The 24,572-nt window shown below is 35.0% G+C and overlaps 1 protein-coding gene across 2 annotated transcripts in view; it reads right to left on the bottom strand.

Moving 5' to 3' along the window:
- Positions 1–24,572, bottom strand: part of MEGF9 (multiple EGF like domains 9) — an 88,639-nt gene that overhangs the window by 7,799 nt on the left and 56,268 nt on the right. For both annotated transcript variants that reach the window (XM_017650577.3, XM_017650576.3), the window contains exon 3: positions 14,456–14,595. In XM_017650577.3, coding sequence (XP_017506066.3) covers positions 14,456–14,595 — 140 coding nt within the window. The remainder of the gene's footprint in view (positions 1–14,455; positions 14,596–24,572) is intronic.

Below are 24,572 nucleotides of genomic sequence, written 5' to 3'. Positions count from 1 at the left end.
AAGGATTCATTAAAAGAACAACAGATAAATTGTAGTATTTTTATAGTTAGGATAATTAGCTCAGTAAGTGAACTAGACCTACATGCATGAATATGTATAAATCTGTAAAACATCAATGGCTGAAAAAAAGCATATTACAGAATAATACATACAGAAGAATACTTACTCTTTTTGTAAATTAAAAAAACCCCACATTAAATAATACTAAGTAAATGGGAACAATACACTAAGCATATAGACATATACATAAAGGCAAAAATTAAATGTGAGCTGAGAGGGCACGGGCAAGTTATGCTCTGCTTATCTCTGACTAGGGAAGAAAACTTTATTTGTAATTATGTATTTCAAATATACAACTATATACACATATGGATAAATATTAAGCAAGATTCCAAAATGTTAATATTTATTAATTCTAGTTGTGGGTATATGCAAAGTTGTTTGTTATAATATTTTCTATACGTTTTTCTATTTAAAAATTCAAAATAAAAATGAAAACAATTAACTAATAAAGAAAATGAAAAAGGAGGCAAGCAAAGTTATGAGTTTAATAATAGTAATACTCCTTTTGTACCCTATTAGTAAGGATATTCTACAGGTACCAAAGAGGCATAATATCTGAAAACAGGAAAGGAAAAAGTATAGTATAATCTACATTCCTTTTTGGGGGGTCCACAGAAATTCAAAGGGACATTCAGAACTACTATTAAAGAAATAAGTGAGTAAACTGTATATGGAAATCTAAGAAGACAATGAAATTTTATATGATAAGCTAAATACAGTTCAATGTTCAAACTATTCATAAACAGTTTTATTTATTTTTTCTTACTAGTGAAATATTTACAAAAAAGGGAAGAGAGAATGAGGCTGTGAAATAAAATGGTCTGACAACTAGAGCAAGATTTGAAATAAAAAAATGAAAATGTTATTAACATATGTGTTGAATCTCATTTTTTAAGAAATGAGTTACAGCACAGTTCCCAGAAACTCCATGAATTTACTGAGAAAGACATCTTTAAAAGTTTATTACCTGAACACTTGGAGTTAAACTTGCATGTAAATATCATCACTTCCAATCATCTAATTTTTAAGGCCTGATCAAGTTAATGATATTTTGCACATATATAACAAAGTAGTATGTACTGATTTTTCTCCAGATCTTTTATTCTGATCCCTCCTTAGCTATGTATGTTTGTGACAATAAAAATAGCTGAAAATACATATTAGGAAAAAGCAGGTTTTGGCTCTAAAAAGAATAATCTTAAATGTCAAAGTGCATTCTACAGGTTGGAAAACTCAAAACCTGCATTATGTGTAAATCTTCCTAGTTGCTGTCCCTCCCCCTACTAAAAATGTCCAATGGAAATAAGTTTTAAGAAACGAAGTTCTGATAAAGTCCTAAACTTTAATATAAAAGTACCTCAAAAAAGTTAATAGTTCTATATCAAAATGTAGATGGTTGGAGAAATAGGTGTTTCAATAATATGTCATTTGCATATGACTAATGTGGCAAGAAAGATCATGTTAAGAAGTCTCATTAAAGAATGGTAAATATATATACTTTTAATACTTTTCTCCTACAGTGCTACTGGGCCTACATGCTTATTATTTGATATTCTAGATAAGATCCCAAGCTTTGTGTTTATCACAATATAATTTCACTTTCTTAAATCATTTATATTAGAATATTTAAAATTTTTTCCAGAATAATTTATTTCTATGTTTTATGCCATACCTTGCAATAAGAAAAAAAATAATCCTACATGGTAAATATATATTCTCAAAAATAAATATGAAAACTTTACTCAAATGTAAAAATGAAAACATGTATAACAATAAAACTCATCACTCTACATTGCTTTTAAAATAGCATTCACCTTGAACACAGTTATAGAAAAAGAAAATTAATAAATCAAAGGCAGTTCAGACATAATACACCAAAATGCTAACAATAGTTGTGAGGGGCAGCCATCCTTTCAGTATTTTCCCCTTTAATTCTCAAATTGTCTCTGCTATGCATGTGTTGAGATAGGTAGGGGAAAAAATGGAAAGTCCAGTCCAACCTCACATACCTAAGTCTTGACAAAGTGCCATGTGACTCAGTACGTCTTGTTTTTCATGTCAACCTATTGTTTTAACAAGTTTTATAGCCACCAGTTTTAGGTTTGGAGACCCTCTGGAGATAATCAGTGGGCCAAGACACAACTTGTGACACGTGCATAAAGTAAATTTGGTGTTGGGTAGTTGACTTTTTCTCATTATATACTAAATTTCCCACCCCTGGGTGGAGGTTTCATATGCTAATGCTACCTGAGATGACATTGCAACATACGTGTATGTAATCCAACTACACATATGCTAATTGAAACCCTCCCTACTCATGCTAGGTGACCGAATAACTGATGAATGAACAGTTTCACTCCTCATAATAGGAGCCACCCTGATTCTTCTCAGTGCTGACTCTCTCTTGAGCAGCCCACCTTGGCCTATCAGTGTGTTTCTGTTTCCTCACTTCTCTAATAAAGTGCACTGATTGTTTGCATACTCCTAAGTCTCAGTGGTAAATTCTTTACATATGCAAGGACAAGTACTGAGGACCCCATTCTAGTTGTCTGCTAGTAACACTATCACTTTTATTTTTATTGTCTTGGCTTTTTTCAAATTATAAAATGAATACACCATAATGTATATTACATGAATACTGTAAAATGTTTCAAAAAGTCAAGCAATTAAAAAATATCTCATGTAGAAACTTGAAGATTGATTTTTAAATCTAATACTTAAATAAAAACAAGGATCATGACCTTTAAAATCCATACACAGTAGGAAGTAATGTGAATTTGCTCTTCTAACAGCTTACACCTTCTCTCTGAGAGCAGCATAGCGTATGAAAAATGGCATGGTATTTACTGTCACATCTGAGTTCCATTCTCAGCTGAACCTCTTACCAGCTATGTGACCTTCAATAAGTAGCTTCTCTGAGTTTTACTTTTCCAATCTGTAAAATGGGTTAATAATTCCTTGGCTAATGATTTAATGTAATGTGAATATTTCAAAGGGTGAAAAACTATTCAATATGACATGTTTTCTCTCTCTGGTTTAGTTTCCTCATTAAACTTAAGAAAACTCAACTAGATGAGGTCTAAGTTCTTCTTAATATCAAATTTGAGGATCTTTCTTTTATAATAAATGACATATAAAAGTTAGCTGAAGTTTAGTTTTATTCATTATGCTTTGCTTGGAATCTCCCAAATAACAATACTGCCTTAAAAATCACATTCTCTTTGCTGAAAGATGGCCAAGGAGATCACCATTAAAAAAAAAAAAGGAATGAGTGTTTCTTGAAGATGATCTCATGATCCTTGGCTAAGCATCACAACATTTGGTAGGGTAACCAAGACAATAACTGGTCAAATAAAAGAATGCAAGGCCCCTTTCCAACCAATTCAGTGATAAGCTTTGAAATCATAAATCACCACCTGTAAAAAGCCTTTTCCTTTTTTATTTTGCTGTTTCAAAGTTTATATATAAACCTGTCAGAAATAGAGCAGTGTACTTTGTTGTAGGAAGAAATGACTGATCCTCTCTCCAAGACAGAAGGCAGCGTTACCCTGTCAAAGAGAAAGAAAGCCACGTCTGAGTGAACAAAGGCAGAAAGGAACAGGAGACAAGTTGGAGAGAAAGGGAGGCAGGAGCCAAAAATTGTAAAGTCATGTAGGCCATGGAAAGAAGTTTGCATTTTATTCCAAGAGGGATGGGAAGCCACTGGAGGGTTCAATCATGGGAATGACGTGATTTGGTTTTTACATTTTTAGAAGCTCATTCTGGTTACTAAATGGAGACAGGACTTGGGTGGGGTAGGGGTGGGGGGATTAGAGAAAAGATTAGGGCAGACAGATCAGATGAGAGAAAGTCAAAATGGCTCAGAGAAATGACAGTAGCTTGGACAAGGATGAAAACAACAAACGTCATGAACACTAATCACATTCAGGGTGTATTTGAATGTTGGGCTGATAGAACTTGCTGATGGATTAGATTTTCGCAGTAAGGAAAAGAAAGGAATCAAGTATGACTCTTGAGGTTTTGGACTGACAACTGGCTGAATGATGCCAGTCACCAAAATGAAGAATGCTCAGAGTATAGCAAGCTTGGCTTAGAGGGTAGAATAACGAGTTGTCTTGGGTGTGTTAGGGTTAGGAAGCCAATTAAAGCATTCAGTAAAGATACCAAGTGAACTGTTAGGTCTGTGAGTGAAGCTCAAGAAAGAAATATAAATTTGGTAATCAGCATATATGGAGATGACACTTAAATGAAATGCAAGGGACTAAATGAGATCACTTAGGGAGAATAGTTGGAGAAGACAAACAACAAAGACTTAGCTTTCTCAAGGCACTCCCGTGCTTACATTTGAACAGAGGAAGATCTAGCTGAGCTGACTGAGAAGAAACAAGGAAAGTGTGATATCCTAAAGTGAAGAAAGTCATTGAGGAATGAAGGAGTGGTCAACTCACTTGAGCTGCTGCAGTCACATTACTAACTGTCAGACACAGTGAATACAGGACACCACCTTGAGTCCTTAAAAAGAAGTATGGTATATGAACATAAAGATCTAGTTTAAAAAATAGCCCCCTACTACCATTTTAAGGGAAATATGTACTCAATGAAGAAAATCTAGAAAAATAAAGGAGAGTAGTAAGAAGAAAAAAAAGTCACCCTAAGAAATCTGTCCTTAAGATTTTGAGTAATTTTCCTTGAAATCTTTCCTAATGTATAGAGATTTGGGGTTTGCTTGCTTTTTTTTATTATTATTTATTTAATTTTTTAAAAATTAAGGTGGTATTGATATTATTTTTTATTATTTTTTTTATTATTTTTTATAATCTTTTTTTTATTTTATTTATTATTATTATTTTTTATTATTTTTTATAATCTTTTTTTTATTATTATTAAGGTATCATTGATATACATTCTTACAAAGATTTCACAAGAAAAACAATGTGGTCACTACATTCACCCTTATTGAGTACACCCCATATCCCATTGTGCACTAATCATGATACCCCACAATCCCCTTTTCCCTCCCTTCCTCCCCACCCACCCAACACACTCCTCCCCTTTGGTAACCCCTACTCCCTTGTTGGAGTCTGTGGGTCTGCTGCTATTTTGTTCCTTCAGTTTCGCTTCGTTGTTATATTGCACCAATGAGGGAAATCTTTTGGTATTTGTCTTTCTCTGCCTGACTTATTTCACTGAACATAATACCCTCTAGCTCCACCCACGTTGTTACAAATGATAGGATTTGTTTCTTTTGGCTGAATAGTATTCCATTGTGTATATGTACAACATCTTCTTTATCCATTCATCTACTGATGGACACTTAGGTTGCTTCCATATCTTGGCTATTGTAAAAAGTGCTGCAATTAACATAGGGGTGCATAGGTCTTTTTGAATCTGACAAGTTATATTCTTTGGGTAAATTCCTAGGAGTGGAATTCTCAGGTCAAATAGTATTTCTATTTTTAGTTTTTTGAGGAACCTCCATACTGCTTTCCACAATGGTTGAACTAGCTTACATTCCCACCAGCAGGGTAGGAGGGTTCCCCTTTCTCCGCATCCTTGCCAGCATTTGTTGTTCCTAGTCTTTTCGATTTTGGCCATCCTAACTGGTGTGAGGTGATACCTTATTGTGGTTTTAATTTGCATTTCCCTGATAATTAGCAATGTGGAGCATCTTCTCATGTGCCTGTTGGCTGTCTGAATCTCTTTTTTGGAGAAGTGTCTGTTCATATCCTCTGCCCGTTTTTGAATAGTTATTTGTGTTTTGGGTGTTGAGGCATGTGAATTTGTTATATATTTTGGATGTTAACCCTGTCAGATATGCCATTTACAAATATATTCTCCCATATTGTAGGATGCCTTTTTGTTCTGTTGATAATGTCCTTTGCTGTACAGAAGCTTTTTAGCATGATGTAGTCCCATTTGTTCATTTTTTATTTTGTTTCCCTTCCTGAGGAGATGTGTTCAGGAAAAAGTTGCTCCTGTTTATTTATATTCAAGAGATTTTTGCCCAAGTTTTCTTCTAAGAGTTTTACGGTTTCATGACTTACATTCAAGTCTTTGATCCATTTTGAGTTTACTTTTGTGTATGGGGTTAGACAACAATCCAGTTTCATTCTATTGCATGTAGCTGTTCAGTTTTGCCAACACCAGTTGGTGAAGAGGCTGTCATTTCCCCATTGTATATCCGCGGCTCCTTTATCATATATTAATTGACCATATATGCTTGGGTTTATATCTGGGCTCTCTGGTCTATTCCATTGGCCTATGGGTCTGTTCTTGTGCCAGTACCAAATTGTCTTGATTACTGTGGCTTTGTAATAGAGCTTGAAGTCGGGGAGCATAATCCCGCCCACTTTATTCTTCCTCCTCAGGATTCCTTTGGCTGTTTGGGGTCTTCTGTGATTCCAATGAATTTTAGAACTATTTGCTCTAGTTCATTGAAGAATGCTGTTGGTATTTTGATAGGGACTGCATTGAATTTGTAGATTGCTTTAGGCAGGATGGCCATTTTGATAATATTAATTCTTCCTATCCATGAGCATGAGATGTGTTTCCATTTATTGGTATCTTTTTAATTTCTCTCATGAGTGTCTTGTAGTTTACAGGGTATAGGTCTTTCACTTCCTTGGTTAGGTTTATTCCTAGGTATTTTATTCTTTTGATGCAATTGTGAATGGAATTGTTTTACTGATTTCTCTTTCTGCTAGTTCATCATTAGTGTGAAATGCAACATATTTCCGTGTATTAATTTTGTATCCTTCAGCTTTGCTGAATTCAGATATTACATCTAGTACTTTTGGAGTAGAGTCTTTAGGGTTTTTTATGTACAATAGCATGTCATCTGCAAACAGGGAGAGTTTAACTTCTTCCTTGCCAGTCTGAATGCTTTTATTTTCATGTTGTGTGATTGCCATGGCTAGGACCTCCAGAACTATGTTGAATAAAAGTGGGGACAGTGGCATCCTTGTCTTGTTCCCAATCTTAAAGGAAAGGATTTCAGCTTCTCGCTGTTCAGTATGATGTTGACTGTGGGTTTGTCATATATGGCTTTTATTATGTTGAGGTACTTTCCCTCTATACCCATTTTGTTGAGAGTTTTTATCATGAACGGATGTTGAATTTTGTCGAATGCTTTTTCAGCATCTATGGAGATGATCATGTGGTTTTTGACCTTCTTTCTGTTGATGTGGTGGATGATGTTAATGGATTTTCGAATGTTGTACCATCCTTGCATCCCTGCAATAAATCCTACTTGATCATGATGGATAATCTTTCTGATGTATATTCGAATTCAGTTTGCTAATATTTTGTTGAGTATTTTTGCATCTATGTTCATCAGGGATATTGTTCTGTAGTTTTCTTTATTGTGGTGCCTTTGCCTGGTTTTGATATTGAGTGATGCTGGCCTTGTAGAACAAGTTTGGGACTATTCCACCATCTACTTTTTGGAAAACTTTAAGGATGATGGGTATTAGGTCTTCACTAAATGCTTGATAAAATTTCACAGTGTAATCATCAGGTCTAGGGAATTTGTTCTTTGGTAGTTTTTTGATTACCAATTCAATTTCCTTGCTGGTAATTGGTCTGTTCAGATTTTCTGTTTCTTCCTGGGTCAGCCTTGGAAGGTCGTATTTTTCTAGAAAGTTTTGCATTTCTTCTAGGTTATCTAGTTTGTTACCATATAATTTTTCATAGTATTCTCTCATAATTCTTTGTATTTCTGCAGAGAAAGATTTTTCCTTTCTCATTTCTGATTCTGTTTATATGTGTAGACTCTCTTTTTTTCTTGATATGTCTGCCTAAGGGTTTATCTATTTTGTTTATTTTCTTGAAGAACCAGCTCCTGCTTTCATTGATTCTTTTGTTTTATTCTTCTCAATTTTATTTATTTCTGCTCTAATCTTTATTATGTCCTTCCTCCCACTGACTGTGGGCCTCATTTATTCTTCTTTTTCTAGTTTCGTTAATTATGAGTTTATTCATAAGGGATTGTTCTTCTTTCCTGAGGCAGGCCTGTATTGTAATGTACTTCCCTCTTAGCACGGCCTTCGCTGAGACTCATAGATTTTGTGGTGTTGAATTATTGTTATTTGTCTCCATATATTGTTTGATCTCTGTTTTTATTTGGTCATTGATCCATTGATTATTTAGGAGCATGTTGTTAAGCCTCCATGTGTTTATGGGTTTTCTCATTTTCTTTGTATAATTTATTTCTAGTTTCATACCTTTGTGGTCTGAGAAGCTGACTGGTACAATTTCAATCTTTTTGAATTTACTGAGGCTCTTTTTGTGGCCTAGTATTTGATCAATTCTTTAAAATGTTCCATGTGCTCTTGAGAAGAATGTGTATCCTGTTGCTTTTGGATGGAGTATTCTGTAGATGTCCATTAGGTCCATCTGCTCTAATGTACTGTTCAGTGCCTCTATCTTCTTACTTATTTTCTGTCTGGTTGATCTGTCCTTCGGAGTGAGTAGTCTCCTATAGTGGAGTGTTGAAGTCTCCTAGCATGAATGCATTGCATTCTATTTCACCTTTTAATTGTTAGTATTTGTTTCATGTACTCAGGTGCTCCTGTGTTGGGTGCATAGATATTTATAATGGGTATATCCTCTTGCTGAACTGACCCCTTTATCATTATGTAATGTCCTTCTTTGTCTCTTGTTACTTTCTTTGTTTTGAAGTCTATTTTGTCTAATACAAGTACTGCAACTTCTACTTTTTTCTCCCTATTATTTGCATGAAATATCTTTTTTCATCTCTCAACCTTTAGTCTGTGTATGTCTTTGGATTTGAAGTGAGTCTCTTACAGGCAGCATATAGACAGGTCTTTTTTTTTATCCATTCAGTGACTCTATGTCTTTTGTTTGATATATTCAGACCATTTACCTTTAGGATGATTATCTATAGGTATGTACTTATTGCCATTGCAGGCTTTAGATTTGTGGTTACCAAAGGTTCAAGGGTAATTCCCTTACTATCTAACAGACTAATTTAACTCACTTTGTATGCTATTACAAACACAACCTAAAGGTTCTCTCTTTTTTTTCCCCTTCTTTTTCTTCCTCCTCCATTCTTTATATATTACGTATCATATTTTGTACTCTTTTTCTATACCTTGACTGACTTTGGGGGTAGTTGATTTGATTTTGCATCTGCTTAGTAATTAATTTTTCTAGTGTCTTTACTGTGATTTTATTTCCCCTGGTGACAGCTACTTAGCCTTAGGAACACTTCCATCTAGAGCAGTCCCTCCAATATACACTGTAGAGGTGGTTTGTGGGAGGTAAATTCTCTCAGCTTTGCTTATGTGGAAATTGTTTAATCTCTTCTTCAAAGTGAAATGATAATCTTTCCCGGTAGAATGTTCTTGGTTTGAAGCCCTTCTGTTTCATTGCATTAAATATATCATGCCACTCCCTCTGGACTGTAAGGTTTCTGCTGAGAAGTCTGATGATAGCCTGATGGGTTTTCCTTTGTATGTGATCTTTTTTCTCTCTCTGGCTGTTTTTAATAGTCTGTCCTTATCCTTGATCTTTGCCATTTTAATTATTATATGTCTTGATGTTGTCATCCTTGGGTCTCTCATGTTGGGAGATCTATACACCTCCATGGCCTGAGAGACTATCTCCTTCGCCAGACTGGGTAAGTTTTCAGTAATTACCTCCTCAAAGACACTTTCTATCCCTTTTTGTCTTCTTCTTCTTCTGGTACCCCTATAATGCAAATATTGTTCCGTTTGGATTAGTCACACAGTTCTCTCAATATTCTTTCATTCCTAGAGATCCTTTTTTCTATCTGTGCCTCAGCTTCTTTGTATTCCTCTTCTCTAATTTCTATTCCATTTACCATCTCTTCTACTACATGTAATCTTCTTTTAAATCACTCCATTGCATGTTTCATTTCAGATATGGAATTTCTTAATGATTGGATCTCCATCCTAAATTCATCCCTGAGTTCTTGAATATTTTTCTGTACCTCCATGAGCATGGTTATGATTTTTATTTTGAACTCTCTTTCAGGAAGATTGATGAGTTCAGTTTCACCTGGCCCTTTTTCTGGTGTTTGTGGGATTTTTGTTTGAACCAGGTTCCTTTGACATTTCATATATGTATGTGGCGCCTTCTAGTGCCCAGAAGATTTACTCTCTGGAGCTGCTCAGCCCCTGGAGTGATGTTGGTAGTTGCAGAGGAGTGGTACTGGTGCCTGGGGGGAGGAAAGATGTTTCCTGCTTTCTGGCTGCTGTGCCTGTCTCCACTGTCGAACCAGTGGGCTGAGCACACAGGTGTAAGCCTCTGTGCTTTGCGTCTGTAGCTGCCTTAGGTAGGGCCTCCCTCTGTCTGGCCTATCACCAGGGCAGGAACTGTCAGTTTCCGAGCTAGTGCCAGAAGGCCAGGAGGAAGGCACAGCAGGCTGTGTATCATGGTGGGGGGTCTCAGAGCTGAGTAGCCAGCCAGGGGGCTCCTGAAAGTTCCCAACCTGCTGGACAGAGTGCGCTTGGACAATTTTTCCACCTATCATTTCTCCTGAGCAGCAAACTGTGCAATCCTTGCCTCTTTAGCAGCCCTCTCAATGTTAGGAAGTCTCTCAGACTGCCCGCCTTTCTTTTGTCCCAGAATAGTCAGATGTGGATCCGTTTTCCACAAATGGCTGGAATCTCAGTCTCTCCAAGTATTCCGCCTGTCTTAGCTTAGCAACTCCACTAATCTCCAGAGCACCATGCAATGTAGGTTCATGCTCCCAAAGCAGATCTCCAGGGCTGACTGTTCAGCAGTCCTAGGTTTTCACTCCCTCCTGGCTCCATTTCTCTTCCTTCCACTGGTGAGCTGGGTGGGGGAAGGGCTTGGTTCCCACCAGATCAAGGCTTTGGTACGTTACCAAGTTTCTTAAGGTCTGCTCTTCTCTCCTGGTGTATGCAGTCTGGGACAGCCTTCTTTCCTGCTGCACTTTTAGGATTAGTTGTATTAACTATCCCTTCATATTATATGTGGTTTTGGGAGTTTGCTCTCTCACCTCTCACGCCACCATCTTTAATCTTCTCTGATACACACTCTTATGAAGGTTTCACATGAAAAACATTGTGGTTACTACATTCACCCATATTATCAAGTCCCCCCCAATGCTGGGGCTTGCTTTTTAAATAATCAAAGCTCATGTCCTTTTTACCGTGCTTTTTTTCTCTCATGTTGTTACATATCACAGCGTAAAACAATTTAATGGCAATATAATAGTCACCATTTATTGGTTGCTTATCATGAGTCAAACACTGTGTTAGAGGCTTTATACAGATAACTCCATTAATGTTCACAACAGTCTATTAGGCAGTTATGTTATTACCTCAAATTTCTAGATGAGAAAACAGATGAAGTAACTTGCCCATGGTAGTCATGATTTCACTAGCAACATAATCTGCTTCATTTCCTGTTCTTAGAAATAGGGTTGTCTAATTTTTTTAGTATCATAACTAACACTTTGGTGAGTTTCTTTGAACATAAAGCCTTTTATGAACTAAGAATTATTTCCTCAGAATAGATTCCTGGAAGCAGAATTATTGGATCAAGTCAGTATTTTTAAGACTCTTATTCTCATTGTCAAACTATTTTCCAAAGTGTTTTTACCAATATTTTTAATCACAAAAAGAGGTTACTTTAAAGATTTACTTTAATCTAAAACACAAGGTATAGAAAAGGACTATAATAATGACTGTGAAAACATAAGAAGTGGCCACCAGAGGGCAATCAAATCGCAGGACTATTGAAAAAAATCTCATTGGAGACAAAAGGAGAGACTGATTTATTTTCAGCATGCAATTTTAAATCAAATATTTGCCCTCCTTCATGTTGATTTTTATTATATTTCCAAATGCAGAAAACACTTATTTCTCTTATTACTAGCTGCTTTTAGGAATTATAACCATGGAAAGGATTTTTTTTTTTTTTTTTGCCAAAAATCATGTCCAGAGCAAAAACAAGCTGGGATTAGCTTAACATTAAAGACAGCTATCTCATTGCTGCAAGGTAAGTAGAAGTGAAAGCCAGCAATGGAGACTGCTTTCTGATCCTGTACAAGACCTGGTGAGAAATTTAAATCAACTTGGTGTAGTGCAGCATTCCTGTCCTTACTCAGGTTGAAATTCATCTTTCCTCTAATTGTTTTTCCATTCATTTTTTTTCACATACTCAAACTTTTAGTGAGTACTTACTGTGTACCAAGCTCCATGCTAGAGATTATGTACAATGGTGAACAAAACTGATATTGCTGCTACCCTCATGAAACTTACAATGTAGTGTGTAAGCCATATATGACTCATAATCAGAAATACATAATTATAAACTGGAATAAGTGCTCTGAAGAAAAACCCAAGTGTATATATGAGTGTATAATTGGGAATTATCATTTATACTGGAGCATCAGGAACTGCTTTCTACTGAAATTACCTTCACCTGAAGGCATGAAGGAAAACTATGATTTGATAAAGCACAGGGGCTGGGGGTAGGGGTAGAGGAGTATTAGAAAGACCATTCTAGGCAGAGAAAAAATCATATATGAGAACCTTGGCACAAGGGAACATAGCTTGTTTTCCGAATAGAAGTCAGTAAGGACAAGACCATAGACAGTAAAGAAAAAGAATAGCAGAAGAGAGAAATCGCAAGTAAGCAGGGACCAGAACACATAACACCATTTCATCTATATCAATTTGCTTCACCATAGAGAAGAGGATCAGAATGAAGAAAAAGTTTTCATAAATTTCAAATATTCTGCTACCCTGATATCATAAAAACACTTGTACTTATCATACTAGTTTGCTCTATTTTTCTGTTGGGGGAAAATAGATTTCTGAGGAAGTATCTCTAATCCTTACACTTAGGAAAACTGAAGATCGGAACAGCCCCTTGTCTTTATTTTTTAATAATTTGCCTAGATTTGGTTTTGCTTGTTTTATACTGCTGGGTTTGCTGAGCTTTCTGAATCTGTAGGTTGATATCTTTCATCAGTTTGGAAAACAATTGGCTGTTATCTCTTCAAATACTGCTTCTATCCCAATATCTTTCTCTTTTCTTTCTGAGTTTACAATAACATTTATTTTAGACCTTTTGGCTATATCTCATGTGTGTTTGTTGCTATGTTCTTTCATTTTTTTTCTCCAGGCTTCAGTTTGGATATTTTTAACTGAGCTATATTCAAGTCTACCAACCTCATTTTCACTGTACAATCTGCTGTTAAACCCATGCAATGAGTTATTAATTTCAAATGTTGTATTTTTTAGTTCTAGATTGTCCTTTTGATTATTTTTATAAATCCAATTCTGTTGAAATTTTGCCTCTTTACTGATTGACTCATTTTTCCTCTATTTTCTTAAAATACTAATTTTAGTTATCTCAAAGGCATTGTTTGCTAACTCTAACATCTGGATCATCTGTGGGTCTGCTTCCATTGTTTATTTTTTCTCTTTATTATTGTTTACACTTTCCAATCTCAGCATTGTGTGGTATTTTTTACTGCATGCCAGATACAGTATAAAAAGAACCACAGATGACTCCCCCTTTCCTCTGTTAAGACATATGAGAGGATCACCTCAATCCAATTAGAAACTGAGATGGGTTGAGGATGGACTGCAATTTTAGTATGAGTTATTTCACCTTTGGTTCAACACTATTTCTTGGTCATGGCCCTCTAAAACTTTAGATTGGGCACATAGCAGGCATAAGTCTCCACAGCTCTGAAAGACTGCAACAGACCCAGAACTGCCCTTTAGTGGTTTGAGCCAAGGTTCCACTCCATGCACCTTCAGATCTAGCAACGTCTTGGGAGAGATGGTCATATGCTGTAACAGGCCCTCTCTTCCTAAAGAGATTTTGTCTCCCAAACACCACAAGACAGAGACTTATTTATACCTTTTGAGCCAGCCTCCCATCTCCTGCAGGGTCAGCTAGTATCCTCTGGGAACATTGGCCTTGTGTTTAAGGCTCCTTGAGTTTATGATTTCTCATGCAAGCCCCAAACAATTGCCAAAAGTTCTTCTTGTATCTCTTTACTAAGAAGAATTCCTTTGCTTGGGCCAAGTCTGCTCCTTAGTCGGTGCCCAGAATCAGCACATGTTCCCTGGAAAGAAAATGGCTGCTGATCATCAGCTTACTCAGGAAGAGTTCTACCCTTTCTGGAATTTTAGCTTCCTTGCTTCCATAGCTCTCTAATCAATATGACTTTTGAAATGTATGTATTTTATTTTCAAGTTGTTATACTAGGCATTTGGCTTGTTATGGCTTGCTATTGCATCCTACTTAGAAGAGAAAGCCCCTTACATACTATTTAGGAAGAATGAGCCTGTAAATGAAGGACTTGGAAATGAAAAGAACAATAGGCTAATTACATAACAAGCTTAAGGCATGTATGTACCTGTGAGGGCATCACAACTGGCAGACCGATTGTGGCATCTGCAGGGCAAGCAGCCACTCTTATTAAAGTCATAATACCCGTCTTGGCATCGATCACATGTAGAGCCGGTGACACCCACTTTGCACTGGCACATTCCAGAACTGCAAATGGAAGCAAATACAATGAATAAATCAGTTTGAAAGGTTTCTTGCCTAACATCCCATCACAGGTGATCTTAATGAAGAAATACTTTAAACTAGATTTTTGTTATTACAAGTACTGTGATTTTTATTTTGAACTAGAAGCCAAACAACTTCATGGCTGTATAATTCAAGTAACATGGTACTAATACTAACCATTTGTAACAATGTAATCCTCTGCACTTGGGTAGTTTAAAATAAATGATAAAGGAGCCATAGAGAATATAAGTCCCCCATGCTTAGAAATCTTTGCTAAACACCGGGCATAGAACTGGTACCAATGCTACATCTCATTCAGATCATTCCACAGTTCCATCACCCCTCCCAATCTAGAGAAGAGCCTTCACCCAACCTAGCTTCTGGTTGAAGAATATGAAGACCATGATCCTAATGAAACTTGATGTAATTTTCTGCTTTAGATCCAAACTGTATAAAAATCATATTTCTGGTAGTTAAACTGGATTCACAATTAAGTAAACATGACTATAATGGGGACCCCTATTGCTTTCCAGATTAAGTCAATATAAAAATTCTAGACTGCCAACCCAAAAAGAATAAAAATATAAAGAAGAATATTTTATTTAGTAATCCATCTCTTATTAACCTATTTTCTTTCAGTGTCCATTACATCAACAATATCATCTCCCTCCAATCAATGAAACTCAAACCTTTCTTGTGATTTTCAACTCCTCTATCTCTACCCCAAGCTTGTATGACAACTCACTCATACCCAACATATCATCAATTTGTCAAATTTTCTTTCAAAATATCTCTTGGTATTGTTTTCTTCTATGATTATCCCTCCTTTTCACCTCTCAAAAATTTTCCTGCTTTCAGGCTTATCTTTTTCTATGAAACTTTCTCCTGACTGGTCTGCAGAGATCTTTTGGCTTCCTGACATCACATTTTCTATGCCATACATTTTAATCTTAATTATGGTCTGTTCTACATTCTTGCATATACATTAAGTCTTGTTTCTCTAGTAAGACTGGTAAGGACCTGAGGCAAAGGCTGTATCATGCAGGCCTTTTAAAATTTTTATCCTTGAGACCTAGCACAAGCCTAGGGATAGTGTACTATTTCATTTCATACACCTTACTCAGGAAGTTCCTGAGTACAGGGACTACATCTTAGCCATTCTGGTCTCCTCAGAGTCTAGTATGGTATCTGGTTTGTTGTAGGCACTTACTATATGCCTGATAAATAAATGCTCAATAAATACATAAAACTGAATTTTAGAGGTAAGCACTAGGAGGGAAAAAGAAAGATGAGAGGCTATACTGATTACTAGGGTTCTAAGAACAGCTCAGATATTTTCCCTTTTTTCCAAAAATGTGATCCATCTTTATATGCTCATTCTCACACTCAAATTTTAAGACTTTACCTGAGTAGATTTTGGCACCAGTTATATTGTATGGGAGAAAACTTAAAATAGAACTGCTTTCAGTATAATTTTTTTAAAAGAGATTCAGCTCCTAAAAATGAGCCCCCATGGGGTTATCATTTTAGTTCAGGAGCCCAAGTTAAAATTGTTAATTCTTACACAGCTCTTACACATATCAATTAAAGTAATCCCCTACTATTTCTATAATATCCCATATTCCTATTTCTGTAACAAAAACAGAAGTTCTAAATTTGAGAGTTACTCGAATTCTGGGTTGAGCTTCGCAGATTAGAAGTAAAGCAATTTTCAACCATGTATATTCTACTTGTAGTACACAACCTAAGGATTGTTATTGTTGTTTTTATTATTATTGTTTGAGATTTGCCTCTCTGTTTGCCATCATCCCCTGGAATAAGTAATGAAGCTTTTGCCTTCTATCCCTAATGAACTATTTTGAGCAGCTTGAATTGAAATTTACTTCTCTTTCCCCACTTATGAGTCTCTGCACTATCCCAGGTTATGCCAAAAAGGAACAGAAAAGTAGGAAAACTGTTGTACATGGAATATTTTAGGGTTTTATTCAAACACAACCATCCCAGAAGGGAAAGAAAGACAGGCTTATGTAAATAATATATACTTTACATATCTCAAATCCTTGTATGCTAAGAAGTCACATACCATATACTATATTAAAAGCTGTCTAGTGTATTGGGTTATGCAATTTCTTGACTAACAAATAACTTGACAAAAAATATAAAACAGAGGCATCTGAAAGCAGGAGTGATGATGATGATGATAAAAACAATGAGCCATCATTTATTGAAGACCTGTGTCAATATCTCCAACCCTCAAAATAACCCTAGTAGGTAGAGTTCATAATCCTCGCTTTATTATTGAGAAATTCAGAGAAGTTAAAGTTATTGTCTACACCTAGTAAGTCAGGTTTATTTATACACAGCCAGACTTCTCCTTCTACACCATGCTATGTGCCCTTCCTAAGTTTGACTCTACATTTCTACAAGAAACTTTGCCTGCCAAATTATGTGACATCTACAGGGTATCAAGCTTCAAGTAGTAGATTCCAAGCACCACCGTTCATCATTTCTTTAGGTTCTGACTCCAGTGAGCTATTTCTAACTTGCCCAGAATAAACCCCGGTCTCTTCTCTCACTGGCGGCAAATTTCAGGTCTTCCTTAACAAGAAAATGAGAGTTCTTACTACTTGAAGAAAAACTGCAGTCTAACAAAGTCCAAGGTTCTCAGAGATAAAAGCCCAAATATTTTGATGCTTAAAGCTTAGTTAAATAATTTGTACTGATCATAGTATAGAAGATGAGCACTGATTTTTAAAATGCAACAGAAATGTACATTACCAAGCACATCTCTTAAGTAACTTTGCAAAAAAGAAAACAGAAGGAAAAAACCCACACATATGCATATACACAGTCTTACACAAGAATATCCCAAGATATTTAAAGATCTAGCAAATAAATCTGTTTGTCAAATGTGAAGTTCAGCATTATCTTGCGACTCAACATGAAGGAACCAGTCGATTTAGGACTCACTATATTGTCAGAAAACTATAAAGGATATAATATACCTCTCAAAGAAAAGCTAACAATTTGTTAGCCAATTTCCAAAGCTTTAAAAATGTTAATCAAAATATGCTTGTTCCTCATTTCTCTACAGACATTAATTAGGTTATTTGGTATAAAGAAGAATAAGCAGTTATTTTTAATAATAGCACATGCCCAATCTACTACCTACAAAAAAATGGTACTATTATCTTGGAATACCTAATTACTCAATAAAATCTCATAACCACAGATGGTCAGTATTCTCAAAGTAGTTGTTATTCCTATAAATGGACTTCCCCTTCATAATTCTACTCTGGGCACTCAAAAGATTGATTTAAGCAGACATCTTTACCCCCAGAAAATATGATCCATAGTTGCTAATTTTAAAAAATCTATGAATAGCTTTATAAACCCTGATAAAGCAGGTGTTAACTAGTCTAGATACCATGTTTCACTCTTTCCTAACTAGATCTTAAAACAACAGGAAAGGAGGTGCTTTCTTAGAATGGAGTGGGGAAGTTTGGTGGCGAGGCTGCATTAGTATTGCTTTTCCATCATGTTACTCATGGCCCATGGCCAATTTCTGCATGTATAAGATTTAAATCACTCAGCAAATATAAAGCTTTCCCTGTGTGACTTCTTTTACAGAATAAAGCCTTTACAACACCCCCTTTTATGGTCTCCCTCTGTTAAAGACTGTTGAATGCTTTTTGAAGCAAAGGTCAATGATATAAATGCAAGGGGGGAAAAAAAGCCTGTTAACAGACCACTTATGCTTATCCATAGGTTTGAAATGAAAGAACCAAAGACTCACAGCTTCATATCTGGAAAATAAGGGCAAGAACTGGATTTTTTTTCAATAGAAGTCAGAAACCTATACTACCGAGATTAACTAACAAAAGAGTATAAGATAGAATTTGTTCATCTGATGTCACTTTTTATAAACATGAGCTAGTTGCTAGGAAGTACTAATGTAGTATGGAGAATTACATCAGAAATAAGAATATAGAATTATTTATAAAGGAAGTATAGCATTGTGGAATTAAGCTGGATTAAGTGTAAATACACAGATACTATATATTTCCTAAATTATCCCAAATAGAATTCTCTAATTTTCTTATGGTGTAAAGTGCTTAGTTATAGAATTTATAACACTCATAGGAGTGAACAACTATTACAGAGTTTGAACACTTAAAATATTGTCTCTTAAAATGCAAATATTTTCAGATATTAATTTATAATAAAGTTATTAATTTTTGAAAAGGAAATTCAGTGATGTATCATCTCAAGATATGGTACATATTTATGTCATACAAGTACTAACCAAACTGTCTTTTTTAAGGTTCTGTTCTATCTAAGATGAGTGGGTGGAGAATTTTCAGAATTTCCATTATTTTATAATCACATTGATTAGGGTGGGAAGGGCAGAACACAGGAAGGGAGGTATCGGTCTCTGGAAAATTCATAGCCTAAAGAGACAGAGAGCTTGGTTCATAGTCCAGCTCTGTTAGTAACTAGCCAGTACCAAGTACTTACTCTATCTTAGACTCAGTATTCTCATGCATAAAATGAACACAATTATACCAAACTTTGTAGAATGACTATGAGAATTAAAGATTGCATATGTGGGTACTTAGCACAGTTCCTGACACTAATCAGTACTCAAAAATTAAGCAATTATGAAGATGGTGACAATACGTCTAGATCTAGAATTTTTCTGAGAATTGTAAAGAAAATAGATTAGAATTCTAGTAGGCAAAAAAAAAATATTTGCCTATAAAATTCTGTTAACAAACCTAGAAAAATGGCAAGAATTTATGGGGTAATTACTAGTTGGAGCAAAAATGTGGCTAGAAAAAGAGCACACTATGAACACATGGTAGAAATGGTTTTGGAAAGAAAATTTTAAAATTGAGAAGGAAAGGAATCTGCAAAATCCTACATTAGGTGGGACCAAAGCCAACAAGATGTGACATGCTTTTGTACCAACTAGCTAACTGATTTTTTTCTAAGCTGTCAAATGTCTTGGCATGTTTGGTATTACCAAAACCTTGTCTGTTTTCTTCCTAAGATTTTTAAGATATAAATTATGTATGGTGGCATACTTCTAGACATCATGTTATCAATTTTAATTCAAGCAGTCACAGAATGAATAAAAAGATGTAGTTCTAAAAGGGGAAGTTATGTTGTTTGTGGTGATTCAGAAGCCTTGCTTTTCCTCCTTCTTCAGACAGTTTGCATGTTAGTAGTCTGAGATGGAAAGAACAAGAAACAGAAAAAATAGTTACTTAAGTATATCAATTTTTTTCTTCTTCTATTTTTAATAACTAAAACCAATTTAGTTTAGGAAGAGATGAAACTACTAGTTAAAATAGAGTCTGAAATTAACAGAAAAGAGCTGATTTTTAAACTCTCAATATATTTAAAAAATATTAAAAACCAGCTAGAAAAAGTAAGTTTTTCTAGTTAGAAAAAGCTTTTACATGGGAAAACAAACAAAATGAAAAGTTACTACGGATTCTTAATTTCATGTTTAGGTCACAGTAAAAAAAAGTACTTTCTCCTTTTTGTTATGAAAGAAACTCAATAATTGGACATTTTGGCAAAAGACCATCTGCATTTAGTGTTCTTTTATCTTCTAAAATCCTGGAAAAGACCATTATGCAGTGAGCAAAGTTCCTTTTCTGGAGGAAATAAAAAGATAGCTTTATTGCTGGAAACATTGGGCTATTATACTAAACATTCCTAGTATTTTTGAGGGCAAGTACTCTAAAATATGTTTAGAAGAAATCCATATTCAGACAGAAATTCTTAATATTAAAAGAGTATTGCCTAAGTGCAAAAATATTTTCTGATAGCCGATCTTACAAAAATCAAATTTAAACATTTATTTGGAAAGGCAGAAGTAAAACTTAATGGCAAAAGAATAAAAAGTATCATATTTCCAAAGCCACACTTGGGAAGACTAATTCAACTAGGAAAGTTACTTCTTTCTTCCTTTACTTTTTTTTTAAATGGAATAAATACAACCGTAAGACTCCTCAAACCCACACAATTACTCCATTATTTGGGAGAGATTTCTGCATTTTAAAAGTCATTTTGAAGAGAGTAAAAGCAGAAGTCCCAGTATCATTATTTTGAAAAGATGCTTCTCAAATACGTGAACATTTGTATTCTTTTTATAACCATTATAAAAGGTTTGCCTAATGAAAGGGTAATCATTAATATTTGATTTGTGTACATGCTGTGTTCTAAAAATTAACTTACAGTGCCTAGAATTTAGAACTCATTTTCTCACAGAAATGACAGCATCAGTGGTGGCTTAGTTTCCAGATAAGCAACAAAAACCTGTTTAACTCAAAATGTTGCCATTGACAGTGCTGAAGAATAAGTCCCTTAACTCAAGTCCTAAGCTTTTGAGTTCTGAACCCTGTAGGGGGTGGAGTCATCAGGAGGCAATATTAACATTTATTGAGTTCTTACTGTGGGGTTGTAAATGAAGTGCATAGCACAATATTTATATATGCATTACTTAATTTACTCTTTACAATAATTCTATAATATTGATAAGTCTCAGCTATGTCACTTTCTAGCTGTTTGATTATTGGGCAAGTTAAGTTTTCACATTTGAAAATTAATAATCATCCCTGTTTCAAAAGGTTGTGAAAATAAGGTAAAAATATTACTTATTTAAGTACTTTCCAAATATTAGTATGTCGATAGATGACAAGATACTAACACTCAAGACCCCCAATCAGTGGAGACTCAGCAACTTAAACTCAGTTTTCAAGGTCACAGCCAGAGGGTAATCAGAACTAGAACCTAGGTCTTCTGCCTAAATGATACTACGGCTGTTTTCTCTTTCATATTATACATTACCTCTAGGTATTTAATGAAAGCAAGACAGAAAGATTTACTTAATAAATCTGTCACACTCTTAGAAGCTGCTTTTTTTTTGTTTTCATTAATCTACAATTACACACAGAACATTATGTTTACCAGGCTCCCCCCTTCACCAAGTCCCCCTCACAATCCCCATTACAGTCACTGTCCATTAGTGTTGTAAGATGCTGTAGAATCACTACTTGTCTTCTCTGTGTTGTACAGCCCTCCCTGTGTCCCCCACGCACTATACATGCTAATTGTAATGCCCCCTTTCTTTTTCCCTGCCCTTATCCCTCCCTTCCCACCCATCCTCCCCAGTCCCTTTCCCTTTGGTAACTGTTAGTCCATTCTTGGGTTCTGTGCTTCTGCTGCTGTTTTTTTCCTTCAGTTTTTCTTTGTTCTTATACTCCACATATGAGTGAAATCGTTTGGTACTTGCCTTTCTCCTCCTGGCTTATTTCACTGAGCATAATACCCTCTAGCTCCATCCATGTGGTTGCAAATGGTAGGATTTGTTTTCTTCTTATGGCTGAATAATATTTCATTGTGTATATATACCACATAGAAGCTGCTTTTTATGTTAATCTTCTCTCGGCTCAACTGTCAGTCATTTAAATATTTCCTTTGATGAATGGGATTGTAAAATAATTGCCAAAGAAATGAGACATTGCTTTTGATCTGTCTCAATACAATTCTAAGACTTGGGACCTCTAGTTTCCTACCTGTATCTATTTGCAAATGCTCCCATTCTAGCCAGTTTCCTTGCAAAACATTTTCCCCCCAACAGCTTTACTGATATAACCTTACAAAGCTTTTTTAATCTGCATTTTTAAATTGTGAAATATATTCATTCATTCAGAAATTTAAAAATAATAGAATTAAAATAACAAACTCAACACTTTGATACCCACTAGAAAGACATTTGAAGCTCCTTGTGTGGCCCTTTTTAATTGTACTTCCTTCTCTTGTTTCAGATGCAACTAAGCTTTAATCACTCTTTAGCTCTTTGGTAAGAGTTTTACCATCTCTGTATGTTATACTAAATAATATATCATATAATTTTACCTGATCTTCAACTTTATATTAATAAAAATTATGATGTATTTATCAATCATACATTTGATGTACCTTTTTTTGTAGTATTATGTTTTTGAGATTCATCAGTGTAAATTTGTATAGCTGTAGTCATTCATTTTTCACTGCTGTATTATATCTCATCAAATGAATATAACCCTATTTATTTATTCATTCTTCTAGACATTTGGATTGTTTTCACTTGGTATTATTGATAATGCTTCTGTGTACTTTCTTGTACATGTCTTCTGGTACATATGAGCATGCTTTTCTCCAGTGTATATACCAAGGAATGGAATAGGGTGTCCATGTGATCAGCTTTACTAAGCAATGCCTAACTGCTTTCCAAAGTGGCAATATTAATTTATACTCCCATTAGCAGTGGAATAATGGTCTCATTGCTCTGTTTTCTCACCAACACTAGATATCATCAGCTTTAAAATTTTTGTCAAGCTGGAAGCTTAAAGTGGTATCTCACTGTGGTTTTTAATTGCATTCTCCCAATTATTAATGAGCTAGAACATGTTTTCACATTTATTGGCCATCTGAGTTTCCTCTTCTATGAAGAATCTGCCCAAGCATATTTTTTGTTTAAGTATAATTGACATGCACCATTATTTTAGTTTCAGGTGTACAATATAATGATTCTATACTTACATACATTGCAAAAAGAATCACAATAAGTCTAGTTACCATCCATCACCATACAGTTCCAAAATTTTTTCCCCAAAGTATTTTTTTTTCTTCATATATATTTTTTTTTTGAGAGGGCATCTCTCATATTTATTGATCAAATGGTTGTTAACAACAATAAAATTCTGTATAGGGGAGTCAATGCTCAATGCACAATCATTAACCCACCCCCAGCCTAATTCTCACCAGTCTCCAATCTTCTGAAGCATAATGAACAAGTTCTTACATGGTGAACAAATTCTTACATAGTGAATACGTTCTTACATGGTGAACAGTACAAGGGCAGTCATCACAAAAACTTTTGGTTTTGATCACTCATTATGAACTATAAACAATCAGGTCAAATATGAATATTCATTTGATTTTTATACTTGATTTATATGTGAATCCCACATTTCTCCCTTTATTATTATTATTATTATTATTATTATTATTATTATTATTATTATTTTAAATAAAATGCTGAAGTGGTAGGTAGATGCAAGATAAAGGTAGAAAACATAGTTTAGTGTTGTAAGAGAGCAAATGTAGATGATCAGGTGTGTGCCTGTAGACTATGTGTTAATCCAAGCTAGACAAGGGCAATAAAACATCCACGGATGCAGATTTCTCTCAAAACAGGGGGGGGGGGTAAGGTTCTAAGCCTCACCTCTGTTGATCCCCAATTTCTCACCTGATGGCCCCCCTGTGTTCCCCAAAGTATTTTTGACATTAATTTGTAGATGTTCTTTACATATCCCTGGAAAAGCAATCCTTTATCAGTTTAATGTGCTACAATTATCATCTCTCAGTTTGTGGCTTGTCTTTCCACTCTTTTTGTAAATTTTATAGTCGAATGAAGTAGTTAAGATAGGAACTCTGGAGCTAAACTACCTGAATTCAAATCCTGGCTTTATCACTTACTAGCCATATGCCCTTAAGTAAATTACTTAAACTGTTTGTATCTCAGTTTCTTTACTTGTAAAATAGAGAAAATGATAGTATCTCTCACACAGGTTTGCTGTAAAGATTAACTTAGTTGATATGTTAAGCAGGTAGAGAATCTGACACATAGTAAAAATAATAAGAGTATTACTATCACATTAACATTACTGAAAAAATCCTCTCCCACCTCAAGGCCATTAAGATGTTTTCCTAAAAGCTTTAAGTTTTGCCTTTCACATTTAGGTCTTTAATCCACCCAAACTTTATTTTTGAATATGTTAGAGGTCCAATCTCATTTTCTTCCTTATAGTTAACCAAACTCTAGTACTATTCATTAAAAGTCCTCTGCTTTTCCCTAAGCTTTAGTACCTCCTCTGCCATATGTCTTTCTTCACATGCAT

The sequence above is a fragment of the Manis javanica genome, chromosome 2, assembly GCF_040802235.1.
Source record: "Manis javanica isolate MJ-LG chromosome 2, MJ_LKY, whole genome shotgun sequence".
Classification (NCBI taxonomy): domain Eukaryota; kingdom Metazoa; phylum Chordata; class Mammalia; order Pholidota; family Manidae; genus Manis; species Manis javanica.
This window is presented reverse-complemented; position numbering and strand designations above follow the sequence as displayed.